The sequence below is a fragment of the Anarhichas minor genome, unplaced genomic scaffold (assembly GCF_050575085.1).
Source record: "Anarhichas minor isolate MPS153535 unplaced genomic scaffold, ASM5057508v1 ptg000040l, whole genome shotgun sequence".
NCBI lineage: Eukaryota > Metazoa > Chordata > Actinopteri > Perciformes > Anarhichadidae > Anarhichas > Anarhichas minor.
Genome location: NW_027466486.1, coordinates 10,248,693 through 10,263,400, shown reverse-complemented (window position 1 = coordinate 10,263,400; position 14,708 = coordinate 10,248,693). Strand labels below are relative to the sequence as shown.

The following is a 14,708-nucleotide window of genomic DNA, read 5'->3' as shown; positions in this document are numbered from 1 at the left end:
AGCTATACGAGAGGATGGGAGACGTCGTATCCCATAAGACACTATGCTTTCTCGTAAGCAGTGTAGGTAGGTCGACACAGACGGACCGAGACAGACAGGCCCTCTGCATAGCACGTAGCTGTAAACACTGTAAGGCCACGTCTGTAATGCCTATGCACTGTGATAAGAAGTGTATCAAACGTCTAACTTCTAGAGAGGGTTAAAAGCAAGTAAAACTTGTAAAGGACTACTGGTCACAAGCTGATGAAAAGAATATGTAATGTAAAATCACAGAACAATATGTTCAGTTCAGTGTCACCTATTCAGATTATTGTAAATATATGATGTTAACATTTATTTTGCCCTTGATATATGTAAAGAGTATTTATGACGAAGATGATGGCCAAGAAAATAAAAACAGTCGTATGCAGTCAAGAGATCTGCATGTACTTATAATGGCCAGTCACCTATATGAGAATATATATATCTATATATAGATATATATATCTAGATATATATATGTATCTACTTTAATTTCAAACTGAGTTTTGAACAGGAAAAAGCTATCCAAAATACTAATTCTTATGTCCTTGCAGTTTATGCAGTGGATTGATTGACAGCGCCACCTAGTGTTGACAACATGCCCTCCATCCATAGCATGCTCCAATGCCTCAATCTGATCCTTATTCAGATTAAATCGGTACTGTTAAAGATATGATTACACAGTAAGATAATGTGTAAATCCTGAACTACAGAGTTCTCTGTAGTGTGTAAACCAGACCTGAATTTGGTGTGCAGATAACCACAGAAAGTCCTTATTTAAGCCTCATAACTGTTCCTTTTGTACTCGGATACTGTGCAACTGTATATAAGGAGAGTTTGATATTCATCGGAATTTGCACCTTCATTGTTATTTTTTAAGATTATTTTTTGATGTGTTTCTGCTTTATTGGCTAGGATATAGTGGAGAATGAAAGACCCTACATGAGAGATAAACAAGGGAGACATAAGACAGGACAAAGACCATGAGCCGGACTCGAGACCAATGAGTCCCGGGCCCCTAGCACAGCAGATCGCCCCTGCCACCTTCATTATGAACATGTGTTACAGCATGTGATCCTTTCCATTCAGCTGTGATGTGTAAAAAAATGTTTATATCTATTAAAGATATTTTGTTGAAATACACTTCGCCTCACAGAGTGGTCTTTTTTGGGGGGGGCGTGGCAGATATAATGTGATTTCGACACGATGGATATTCATTTCAAGACAGAGATTTCCTAAAAAACAACAACAACAACAACAACAACAAAAAACATCAACGACAAAAACAGGAAGTCGTTTCACCGCTCGGGCCACATGAGGTGACTTCCAGAGTCGATGGTTATCCGTCAGTGGCCTGGCAGGAGGTGACGGCCTGTTGTGAGTAACACAGAGCTGCTGTTTTTCCACTTAGGCGTGATCATGATTACACAGGGTGTTCTTCCTGACACGAGCCTCGATCAGACAGACTGATGGATGAGGATAACCTCTGGGACGCCACGGTGAAGACATAAACGATAATGGATCCAATAAATGACTGGAGTGTGACGTCTTGCAGAGTTATGGCGACACCGCTGCAAAGCTGTTTTTGGATACGTACGTGTTTTTATTAGCCTGCCTTAGAATAATAAACACACGGCCACGTGCAGGCTACATTCCACGGAGGTGTTGGTAGCTAGAAGTTTCCCTACTGTCCATGAAGGGATCCATTTCTGGTTGACTCCAATGGAGGAGAAGGGGGGGACAAATCTATAGTTGTAGTTCTGTGCAACAACAAAAAAAAATGGTGAAGTTAATTTGTGATAAATCCTCTTTTCAGTCCCCTCACAGTGCCAATGCTAACACAATGGTGTTTAGCCTGTTGTCGTGCGAATTGTTTGCTAGTTGGCACTGAGCACAAAGTTGTGCTGAGGTATTCGGGGGGGCATGAACCAATTATAATGTATCCTCTGCGGGCCTGGGATATCTGTTGCAAGTTATCATCATGGCAATCAGCCAACAGTTAATGAGGTATCGCAGCTGACTGACCCGTCGCTGTCCCCAGAGCCACGCTTCTAGCATGACCTATAAGAGGAAATATATTAATAAGACCCGATACCGACTGGATTTGTCTCATTTAGACCGCTGACGCCTCATACTTACTTTGGCTGAACTTCACTTAATGCACAGAATGAAGACTGTGGTTTTTTTTTTATCCCTCATCTCATCTCATATCTGACCAAATATCTCTGTCATTACAAACACACTAGGTCATGTGATCATTGTTGTTAGACCGACTTGAAAGGTTGTAAACCCATCCTTTAAATGTATTCCCTTAATAATGATTACCTCCGCATGTCATGTGTGAGATGTGTTGCTCCCCGGCAGTGGTGTGGCTTTGAACAGGCTGCTCAATAATTTAGCATTAATGCAGATTATAGCGGGACTGCCCCCCTTATAACAGATTAGAGAAGGCCCTGTCTGTCTGTCTGCCACGTTGTTGATGATGGTATTTCTTAATGCCGGAGCAGCTCATGGGGCAGTAAGATATGCAGGTCACTGCGGTGTGGCTCATGTGTGTGGTTTGTAATCAGGGGGATGGGTGGTTATGTCATATTACAATATTCCACACGTAAGACAAGGCCTACGTGTAGTTGCGATAGCAGAGCTCTTACATTATGGTGGGATGTAATACACAATACCTGCTCTTTCCTGCTGAAAAGAATTAGAAGAATGCAGTTCTGAATTTTGTAACTTCATCCGCTTTGGCCTGAAGGAAATTGGGCTTTTCTTTTCTGTGTGCGAGAGGAAATATTTGAAGCGCCTCAAATATTTTCAAAAGCAATAAAGCGGGAGCTTTGGAGCCAGGACCTTTGCTTAGATACCGGCACACTGCCGAAAGAGAGAGCGGAACACATGGTGGAGGAAAGCAAGCAAGAGAGTTCTCTGATAACCGGTGAACTGGTTCTGTCAACACAAACATCTGTATGTGTGCGTTCACTCTGCATGCATGCATCAACAAACTGGCCGTGCCATGTATTTCTGGAGTACCCTCCTTGGGGGGGGGGGGGGGGCTTTTTGGATCTCATTTATTGTCGCTTGAGTTTGCCATTTAAGCTTGACTGATTCCAGAGTTTTCCATGAAGAGATGGAAGGAGGAGAACACAGACATGCAAGAGGGGAAAAGCTGGAGACGGAAATAGAGTGCATGCTTCCCATCCTCAAACACAAAAATGGAATTTATAGTAATGTGAAGAGATGGACAAGCTTTGAATGGAAAATGGAAAAGCGTTATCTCTGAGGTTGCTTCCTCAAAGAGTCTGTGATATATCTATTTATAGCCTGCATCTGTGTCTGTGCTCAGAAACAGTAACTTGTTTTTATATTAGCATTTCAATATCCTCATAATGAAATGTTTCTCATTTTCAGCATCAGTGGGCGCTGCTGCTGTGTGCATCTCTCTGCCCTTCTTTCCTCTATGCTGTGTATCCACTGCTCACACACACACACGCACACACACACACACCCTCGCTGTGTCTGTCTTTCTCCTCCCTCTATTTTCCTCTTTATAGTCTCTCTAATTCCTTCATCCCTCCCCCTTTTTCAACTTGATCTGCTCTCTATTGCACAGCATCTCCCTGCCTCCCCCCCCCCCCCTCTCTCTCCCTCTCTCTTAAACACACACACTCTTTCCCTCTCGCTCTCGCTCAGGCTCAAGCACATGCAGACAGAGGGAGAGGGGGGATGAACGAGATGCACACATGTGAGGATCTCCTAAACTGCCGGGGCAAGGCAGGACTTGTGAAGAGAGAAGAAGAAGAAGAAGAAGCAGAGGAGGAATAGAGGAATACTGCAGTGACCAGCCAGCTTCTCTCTCTCTCTCTCTCTCTCTCTCTCTCTCTCTCTCTCTCTCTCTCTCTCTCTCTCACTCACTGCTTTCATCACCCTGTCTTCTTCATCCCCTTCTCTCTCCCCCTTTGCCAATTATACCATGAACCTGCCTGCTGCTTGTTGCTAAGGGGGAGCCATCCGGGGGAGCAGAGTGGACGAGGCATTATTTTGTTTCCAAGGTAATGAATGCTTCAGTAACGGCAACTGTCAAGTGTCACAGAACGGTGTTGCATTGCACTAGGCTGTTCGCCTGCTGAGATTGAACATTTTTTGGGACTCACAATATGGTTCTTAGTGTAACTGGAGCACGGTTTGTTTGTTTGTGTGAACTCTTTGGCAGTTTATTCAGTTTGTATCAGTTGACTCGGTGTCATGGGCTTGTTTATTTGAGCCGTTGCGGAGGGGAGGGGGGGGGGGGGATGTCTGCCCTTTGAATATGTGTGCAGTGTCCTTTTGTGTTTGTCTCCTCATAAATTGGTGTTTGCTTTGATTTTAGGTTGTGCAAGTGCAGAGACAAATACATGCACTGAACAAGAGGGCATGTGGGTGCTCTCTGGCTGTCTTTCAGCAGCTGCCAGTATTTGGTCCGTTTCACTATGACACAAGCTTTCAATTAACATCTCGGATGGACCACTCCGTGGACTTTGATTTGCATGCTTGAGCAACTCAATTGGGAGGAAGTTGTTTTCTAGAATTGCAGCTTCCTGTCCACAAGGGACCTATTGGATCGCAATTGTTTTCTTCCAGCAGGTGCTACGCGATCCATACTGCCTGCCTTTCTATACGGCCGTCGAGGCGGACGCAAAGATTAGCTGTCTAATGTGCTCAGACTCTAAAAAGAGCACAGACGTTGTCAGCCAATGGGGAGTGCTGCACTCCGCACTTCTGGTGGCAGCAATAAACAGTAAGGCGAGAGCGGATGATTACTTATTCACTCATACGCATCACCGTGCTCCGTGGTTTAATAGATTAAAGTGTTCAACTATGGTGACAAAGCCACCTCACGGTACACCTCTGCTGTTGTTCAAGCTGGTGGTACGCTGAATTTGAACAATTTCAGTTTCCCCCTCTCTCCACCAGAGCCATTATCTGCAGTTGTTCAGACTTGTCACATTGCGCGGCTGCAATTACATAATTCAACGACTCCAAATCCCTTTGCTAGCTGCTGGCCCTTGGAAAGACGCAGCGTTACTAATTCAGTTAATGTATAAAGGTTTCATATTGTGCCTGTCATGAAGTACTATCTGTGTCCTCGGTGCTTTCTCCCCTCAAAAGCTCGCCATAGTTCTTTTTTTAAACACAAATAGCTGTTACAGTGAAGAGTGAAGGCCCAGTGAGCCATGTGATTATTTTTTTTCCCTGGCAGCTTTATCCTCCCGCACTTTGTTTTAAGTACTGAAAATGTATGAATGTGTCGAACTGTGTAATCCACCCTGTCACCCCTCTTTCCTCAGCATGATTAAAGGACTAATAAATGGTTTAACCCATTTAATACACACAGGAGCCTTCAATGGCGAAGGGTAGACGGGGCTAAGGGGGCTTGTTGAAGCCCAGTCGTCAGGTTGTGGAAATCCTTAGTTAAGCAGAATTAATTCTCCTGAAATAGTGATGGAGGGAGACGGGCGACAGCCAAGAGGAAGTGATGGGGACTCTATCCGGGTTGTAAATAAAAATGCCCTTTTAAAACCTTTTTATTTATTTATTTACATGTGACTGATACAAACATCAACAAACGTATAGTGGCTCGCATTGACCACAGTTAAACTATCAGTATCAACTCAGTGAGTGTTCATTCATTATAAACACCAGTGTGTTGTTTTTTTTAAAGAAAGATGACTCATCTCCTTAAGGCCACATTGACTTTGGGTTGTCGGCAAACATCTGTGCTGTATTCATAATTACTGCCATCCAGACTCCCTGAGCTGATGCCGTACTGCAGTGGTGCCCATCCTGTGTTCAGTTGAACTGATTTTTAATTGGATGTTATTTGACACTATTGATTACATAAAAGTGGATACTGTTGCAATCTTTTTGTCCTACAATTTAACTGTCAATGTGGTCAAGACTGCATTGGGACTACCATCATGTGGAGCGGCATAAGATTCAGCCATTTATCCATTACCTTTATTTAACTATTTCATTCATCCAGTTACGTTTAGCCATTACATCTAGCTTTGTATTCATCCAACCCTGTTTTAGCTATTTCAATAGTTACCCATTACTTTTAGCTCTTTCAAACATTTATCCCTTACTTTTATCTATATTTATATATATACTGTGTATCTAATACTTTCAGTTATCTAATTAACCATTTATCTCATACTAACTGTTTAGACCTCTCTGCTCATGCTAACACATGTTCACACTAAATTGCATGTGTCCAGGAGCTACTCCACAATCCTTCACGGTAACTGCAGAAGTGCCCCACAGGTGCGGATGGTTGGGAATCGCTGCTGTATTACATGTTGAAGGTTTGACTCTGCAGCTTAGTTAATATTCAGCTTACGTCAGCCTACCTTCGCTCTCTTATCTGTCCGCACTGACAGACGTCTCCTCTCCGAGACAGCAGCACACATTTTGGCAGCTGAATGTCATGGCGATAAAAAGCTGGAGGAATTTTGGTGTTCAGGCGAAATAGAAATGCTGACTGATGTTTATCGAGTCGTCATTTTGGGTTCTTCCTTAGTCCGGGGGATGCTGGGTGCTGTGTTGATGTGGTTCATCTGTTTCTTTGACAGAACTGAGTGAAAATGGCGGAGGGGTCCAGAGACCAGGGAGGAGTGGGCACCACTGATTCAGAGGAGGACTCCCCCAATATGATCGTCTACAGAAAGGTAAGGCTGACTGCGTGTGTGTGTGTGTGCGCTACAGTATCTGGCCTATATTAATGGACAAACATTCGCTGCAAGAAATGACCCGTAGACAGGCTCCTGACAGCCCACTGGTCCGTGTCAGTGTGTATGTACCGGACACTCGAGTGTCAGGAGGCCTCTCTTTCAACCATCTTGAAACAAGCTCAACTCTATACCTGTCTCTCAGGACCTTCTTCCGACCGCTGTACTGTACCATCACTTGTCTGGCAAACTTCAGCCCTCCAATATTTTAATAAGCTGTCAGTCCCATCAGCGAGGGGTTTGGGCAGTGAGAGGTCCTTTCAGTGTCGAGGGTAATGACCTCGTCCCAGAGGTGCCTACATTTCAATAGCTGCTGTTTGAAAGGAGAGGGTGAAGCAGTATTGGTGGCTAATTACGTGGATGTTCGGCTGAGAGGAAGTAGCTGGTTCTCGAATGCCGTGATTGGGGACGGCCAATGAGGGGGTGGTTAATCCTCCTCAACCGACGAATAGCTCGTTATTTCTCTGCCAGTATTCTGACAGCCCATTTCAAAAAAAAGAAAAAAAGCTTCTTTTGATCAGATTTAAACCACGGGATCCACTGCTACCCCCCCCCCCCCCCCCCCCCCCTGAGCCGGCTGTCTTGATAACGGTAAAAAAAAGTGTTCTATAAGCAGGCTGCAGTTCACAGATCCTGTCCCACTGTCCCAAATCTGTTGTTTCATCCTGCTCCTAATGATTGTCCATTTATAAACAGATTAGCGGAGGGATGGGTGAGACAGGATGTGAAATAATTGTTGACAGCGGCTGCGTCAGTGGTAAAATGTCTCTTTCAGGCTTGTTGTTAACCATGTGCCACTGCGGCGTTCGGGGCTTATTAACAACTTGAAGAATTTCCTGCAAACCTCCATCTTTGTAATAAACACCTCAAGTCTGCAGCTCACACAGACAAAAAAACTGTCAGGACCTTCTTTGACCTCAGAAACGTGATAAATCTCTCGCGCTACTTCTGATAATGATGCTACTGGGATTGGGTGCTCTGAACAGAGTGTCAAATCTCAGCAGTTGGCTGCGTAAAACAAAAGAAAGTGCATTGCCAGCACCAATTTACTTGTCTACTGTAGATTACCCGTTAGGTAGGAATCATAAACTACAATCAAATAAGAAGAGAAGAAATGTCTTGTCTCTCTGAAGCCTTGATTTCATGACTGACGTCACATTGCTGTTAAAAATATTTGTGTACTGCATGCTCTAGTTGCATTCATTGTTTATTCAATTTTGTCATTATCCTCCATGTATTCTAAGGAGATGTCACGCTGCAGAGAGAACGTACTGTGTAGTCTGATGTAAAACTGGCTATCTTTATAGATTTCATGGCAGAGCCTTATTATGCAACGCTACACGTGTCTGGAGGCAACGCATTTGAGAGGCTTGATTTTGCTTGTCAGGATACTGCCTGAGGAAATGTACATCATTTCATGTTTTAGTCATACGCAGTGACAACAGACAGATGATGCTGAGAGTGACAGGATTCCGCCGCCTCTTCCCGCTTTTAGAATTTTTGATTCAAAGCTTTTGGGGATGAAAGCTGAGGAAGTAGCCGATTAAGCAAAGGTGTTTTTTTTTTATATACAAAGAAACAATATTTTGAGACAAAATATTTGTCTTCGTATAAGGTCTTAATGTAGTTTTATATATTTTAGCTCTGTTCCACTCACTAGCTGAAGATGTCAAAGAGGCCAGACGATAGAGAGGTGCTGGGTCTTTGAGGGCAGAGCGTCCATGGCCTCTGGACTCTGTGGGTGGGGCAGGCTGGCGCAGTGTGAGGGCGCTGCTTGCAGAGGGGCAGATAGCCACCAATATGCTCCGCCGCCTGGGAAAACACTGGCCGCTTCATCCCAAAGGCCCGAGCCCCTGTCAGCTGGAAGACATCAGCACCTTATTGCAAGGAGCAAAAGACTCGTGTAGTCTTAGTGAAGCGATACAAATATTTCAAAGTGTGGCCAGCGCCTTTTGTGAAATGTATGGAGAGTATGCATTAAAATACCTTCACTTACATGGCTATATCTGTTGCAAAAGTGTTAAGTTAACTGTGTAGGCAGTTGTATAAAGGTGAATGTGATGTATTTAGCCATTAGAGAGGCTGAGTGCCTGGGAGGGGAGGAGGTTGTCTCTGTCCATGCAGTGTAGGTGCTGCAGTACTATCTTGCTCTGTCTCTCTCCTCCCACGAAAAGAGGAAGCGAAGCAAAACAATCCAATAACTGCAGGATGTCTTATTGCCTCAAGACCTTTTGGTCGAACACAAGTAGGTTGCGCACATACTGTAAATGCGCACACACACACACACACACACACACACACACACACACACACACACACACACACACACACACACACACACACACACACACACACACACACACACACACAGGGACTCATACACAAGCTTAATGCCGCTTTAATGCACACTGCCCGTTCTGGTCAGTGTGTTTTTCCTTGCTATGTTTGCCGTGCTCAGCAGACAGAATCTGGCATGGTAGATGAATTGGATTGGCACCAAGAGACACACAAAATACAGACTCAAACTATTGATGAGAAACACTACTGTGCTGGGAAATGCAATTAAGCTTAAGGGTCCACTTTACTGCTCTGATGGGGTAAAGCTCACAAACTATTAATAGCTAACATCTCTCCTTCCTAAGTGCGTGTGTGTGTGTGTGTGTGTCTTCCACTTTTTCCCCTCTGTGACATGGGGGCTGTGATGACTGTCTGGTTTTTGACACACGGAGTTAATTGACAAACACTCCCGTCATACCCACGGACAGTTAAGGATTCCTGTTGAACCCCCGCTTCCTTTTTTCATTAAATGTTTGATTGGATAATTCTTGGCAGTCAACTCATACCTGAAGGCGGGTATTAAAGCCATAGTGGTACAATCACACAACACCTTTATATACTAGATTTTCTCCACCAGTAAAGCGTGCTGCTCTAAAATCTCCGTCTGTAAGATAAATCAGTACAGGAAATCATTTTAACCACGCTAACAGCATGCCGCTTTAACTGGCAATGTCCGTCTGTGGATTGGTCGGTCCACCACTTTGTCCAGACTGGAATGTCTCGTAAGTGTTGGCAAGATTGCCATTAAATGTTCTACAGATATGCACAGTCGTCAAGGGATGAATTCTGGTAACTTTGTTGCTCCTCTGACAGCGTCCCCTTTCTCCTTTTTTATTAAGGCTGCTAATAGTGTGTTTCTTGCAACCGTACCGTGTCATTGCTTAATGGTAAATGACTGTATTTATAAAGCTTAACAATTGGCCTCTCATTCACCCACACACTCGTACACCGATAGCAGCAAGCCACCATGCAAGATCGTGGTCTGAACATCAGGAGCAACTTATGGGCTCAGTGTCTTGTCCATGAGAGGACATTTCAATATTGGACAAGAGGAGCTGGGCATCGAACCACCAACCTACACTCCTCCAGAGTCACAGCCGCATCCTCTGTATAGCTTGCTGGCTTCGCAATGAGCTTTGTATTTAGGGATAAATTAGGAGATGCTAGCATGCCGACCTGTGATGCCAACATATGAAAACACTCTAAACATTACCATGTTATAACATTGTCATTATGAGCATGTTAGCATGCCGATATTAGCATTTAGTTAAAAGCACGGCTGTTGCTAAATACCACCCCACAGAGATGCTAATCTTTTTATATATATATTTTACTACCTTTCCCTTTTTTTCTTCTTCCCCCACCATTTCCTTTTTTCCAGCCTTTCTTCTACTCTTTGCTAATTAATAATTAAAGCTCATTTCAAGCGTTCCATCTTTGGAAAATATCTGGTCCTCTGAGACACCATATCCCCCCCACTCATGTATTCATATCCTGCATATTTTGTTTTATTTTTTATTATCACTTATTTTTATCTATGTGTGCTTCTAAATGCTGAGAGAGGATAAGTAAAAGGGGAAAAAACAAAGGATATAAAGAAAAGATGGCTTTTTAAAGTTGTATTCAAACACACTTTCTAAGGACATACTTTGAAATACTAACATTACAGTGCTGTGATACATGATAGTGTTATCATCGCACCTGTGTCGTTCCTTCAGGCTGGATCGATTTTGAAACTAACCTAGCTTGATTGATGGGGAAGAAGAAATGACTGTCAATGCCAGCCTTAAGCTCCCTCACTGTCTCCACCAGTGACTGTCAGCTGGTTGGGTTTAGGATGATATAAAGACAGGACACAAAAGGAGTTCCCTTACCTCCTACAATGCGGATAATATGGACATACTGGAAATATGCAATCACACTGCCGGAGAGAGTCTCCCTCGACTGAACGGAGAAGATGAAATTACTGTACACGGCAACTTCACGCATCATCCATTCGCCTTCCACAGCAAGGACTGGCAGCTGGTTTGGTTTGAAGGGCCGAGAGGACGGCGTTGCTCTAGTCCTGCTGGTCAGACGGAAGCTCGCCTGCCTGTCTTTCTGCTGCCGCCCCACGAGTTGCACTCTCTCCTCTCTCTGATATTGCCCCTGGGTCACATGGAGGGTATAGCTCTCCTCTTTAAGTCTAACCTCCGTCCGAGGTGTCTATGGGCCACTACTTGCTGTTCCTGTCTGCACTTAAGATAGCATAGTCCAGCCGAACGCTCTGGATACTGCTTCTGCAGCTGTAGGGACAAGTTCTCCCAGTGCTTTATCATGTATGACCGTTTTAACATCGTCTCCTCTTGCATCACGGGAGCCTTAATCTGACGCGCTGGAATGGGCTATCAGGGTCACACTGAAGCATGTGCGCCTGTGTGCTAAGTGCCAGTGTGGGTTGCTTTCCAAGTTGGGTCAATAAGATAAAACAACAGTAACAGTGTAAAGCTGTTACATAACCAATTGTTTAATGTGTTGGCCTGTCTCTTCTCTCCAGTTGAGCAGAAGGACCGACACATGAAAATCCTGGAAGTCCACTGAAAAACAAATCATAATTGGATAATAATTCACAGTGTTTTGGCAGCCTGCGCACTGTGTGATTATTGACCTCATCCATAGAGAATCACTGTGACTGAAATAAAAGGCTTCTCTCCAGTGAGGAAAGTCCTTCCTGTGCCAGTGCCTCTCCTGGTCTCACTCCCTGTTTGCACATTGCTGACAGTGTGCTCTCAAAGGAACACATTTAATAATGCAGCCAGTTTTACTGCACTTCGTAGTGTAAAGCTGCATATGCATGCATAGGGTGATGTTAATCGGGAGCTTTGTGGTTGGCACCACTGTGTCCCGCTTCTAAATGCCGTCCAAACCCCCCCTGAGCCTCCCACTTATCGCATGCTGAAAAGCCTGCTTGGCATCACACTAGGGGTCCACCTTAAATGCCTCCTTCTGTACTCCGAATAAGCTCGGCATCTCTGCAGGACACTGAAGGAGCTCACTCCACCCCTACAGAGCGGATTATGTGAAATACTAGAAACATGGATACAATTACAGCAGTTGGAGAGGATTTCCACATCGGATAAAGTTTCCATTAACCGTCTTCGGGTTGATGTGTAATAGCATCAGATAGGAAACTGGTGCCCAGTTAAACTGTTGTTGATGATGCTTATAAACGGTAAACTCTTGTGTCATCATGCACAGTAAATACTCATGGGTTATTGGAACTGGCTCTGACACTAGTGTGTTTAAAAAGCTGCTGGTCCTCTGTGCCTTGGGGTGACAGTCTGACAGCAGTGACTCGCTGGACAGACTGCAGCCCTGTGGTAGTGCTGACACACTGTATCAGTACAAATATAGGACGTAAAAAGAGAACAAGCTCTCTCAGTCTCATATGGTTTTGTCACACTTTTTAAAAAAGTTGCATTCACAGTGACGGAGACAATAATGATATGGCCTCACTGCACTTAAACCCAAAAGTCCACGAGGTAGTCAATTATAATGGCATCATCATCTGGCTGAATGCTGCTGTACAGCTTGAAATTAACTGGATCAAAGCAAAAAAGCATAAATACTTTCCAGGAACGAGCTTCTTAGTAAAGAATATCAATAACTTTCTTTTTTTTCCGGAAACATTATGAAAAGTGTTGACCAGTAACATGGAGCTATGATTTCCTGTTAAAGACATACAGTATGCCAGTTATGCATCTTCAACCCCTTTCTAATACGTGCCCGTCATAATATGAAAACCTAATTTACTTTTCTGTCCTCTTTATTTTTTTATTTTAACGGCCGGTGTTGTGTCATTAAGCCATGGAGATGGATTAACTTTGTGAACTGATCTAGTTTTCAAGGGTGCAGTGGCATTCGAGGCTGATGAGCACAGGTCATTAAAGTGGCTAACCAAATCATATGTGCGTGCAGGGTATGCTTAGAACGAGCTGTAAGTCTGCTTTTACTCAATTCGGCTGATGAAAACTGAATAGTTGATTGAGCATTAAGGACACCGGAGCGGATGGTTCCTGCAAAGTAACAACTTTAAAGGAGCATTAAAAGGAAATATGGTCAGAGATAATCCACTTCAGTATAGAGTTCTCACATTTAGCGAAAACTAAGTGGCACTTTTCAGATGCATGCCTGCGTCTTCCTGCAGGGCCATGTTATTTTCAGGTCAGATTTTGACCCTGTCTCTGGAAACTGCGCCACTCTTCCTCTTTTACAACTCCATCTTCTCCATGCTTCAATTTCAGCAGCAATTTTAACTCTGACTTGTTCAAACCTCCGGGGATCTTGTCTAGAAGTGCTCCTCCCCATGTCCCATTTTCACTCCGACTAATCAAAGAAAAGGAGTATTTTGTCACTGCTGACAGTTTCTTTTTGTTGATGCTACATTTTATCCTCGATTTGGCAGACCAGACGGCGATGAGAATGTCCTCAATATGCTAAATACAGCCGATGAAGTATGGTTCTCTGAAGGAGACACGCGGCATGACGCTTACGCGATTACAAGATATTTGATATTTTCATCTTTGGGTGCCTCATTAGACTGCTCTCCTCTTTAACTAAAAGAGGTTTTTTTAAGAAAAAATAACACAAATACACACACACATGACATTCAAATGGCTTTTGATTACCTCTGACAAAGACAAAGAGCATAATAGAGCAGAGTGCAGCTTGTAACACAATAAAGCCTGTAAATTAAATACGCTGACCAACAACCTTACAAATGTACAGTAATCTCAGCACCATCTGCCAACGCTCCCGTTTGAATTGTTAATAGACACACCTGATAGATAGGAATGAGTTGCCCCTAAAATAAAAATGTTGCCGGAGTGGTGCGACTCCATGTAATTGTCTCTGGGTGGAGGCTGAAGCGGGGATGAATCACCCAGGCCCCAGCATGTTAACCACCATGGCCAGCTAGTCTGACTAAACAGCCCGCGGAGGAGAGACCAGACAATTTGGCCTCCCTCCAGAGCATGGACCTGCACCCCCAAACCACATCCCAAACCTCAGTTCAGGTCAGACCACCCTGGCTCTGTAACTCTGCCTCTTGGGGCTCCTCAGTTGTGTAGTACACTGTCACTACAACTCTCCAACCTTTAGAAATTAATTGGACAAATGACTGAGATGTCCTTGGTGTGTTTGTCTGGTTTAGTCACAGCCTCAGTCACAAAGCAACCCATTTGTCAAAAGTGACAGTGGAGATTTCAAACTGAATTTGTTGCGTTATGGAGGCTGGACTATTTGACATTATGTGAGTGAGTTAGATAATCAGTGGCAGATTTTCCTCTTTCTTCCTCCTTGGCTTGAAAATAATATAGATATGTCCTTGTGGGACACCTTGCTGTGTCCCTATACTCCTGTTTCCACTCCAATTGCTCTGTCTATAACTCATACAGTAGAGGCCAAATCCATAACGTAGCCGTGATTACTTTCATCAAGCTGAGTGAGAGGAAAACATCAGTGAAGGAGTATATTGACTCTTTTTGAGCTTGGCTTGATAACGGTTGAACTTGCTCTTACATCTTTGCACTAAGAGGCAAGCTCTATTAG

At 43.9% G+C, this 14,708-nt stretch overlaps 1 protein-coding gene across 6 annotated transcripts in view; it reads left to right on the top strand.

The window, feature by feature from the left end:
• The first annotated feature begins 6,638 nt into the window (after nt 1–6,638).
• The window catches only part of LOC142968085 (regulator of G-protein signaling 6-like), a 30,037-nt gene continuing 21,967 nt past the window's right edge, over nt 6,639–14,708 (top strand). For all 6 annotated transcript variants that reach the window (XM_076107831.1, XM_076107830.1, XM_076107828.1 and 3 more), the window contains exon 1: nt 6,639–6,722. In XM_076107831.1, the coding sequence (XP_075963946.1) occupies nt 6,639–6,722 (84 nt within the window). The remainder of the gene's footprint in view (nt 6,723–14,708) is intronic.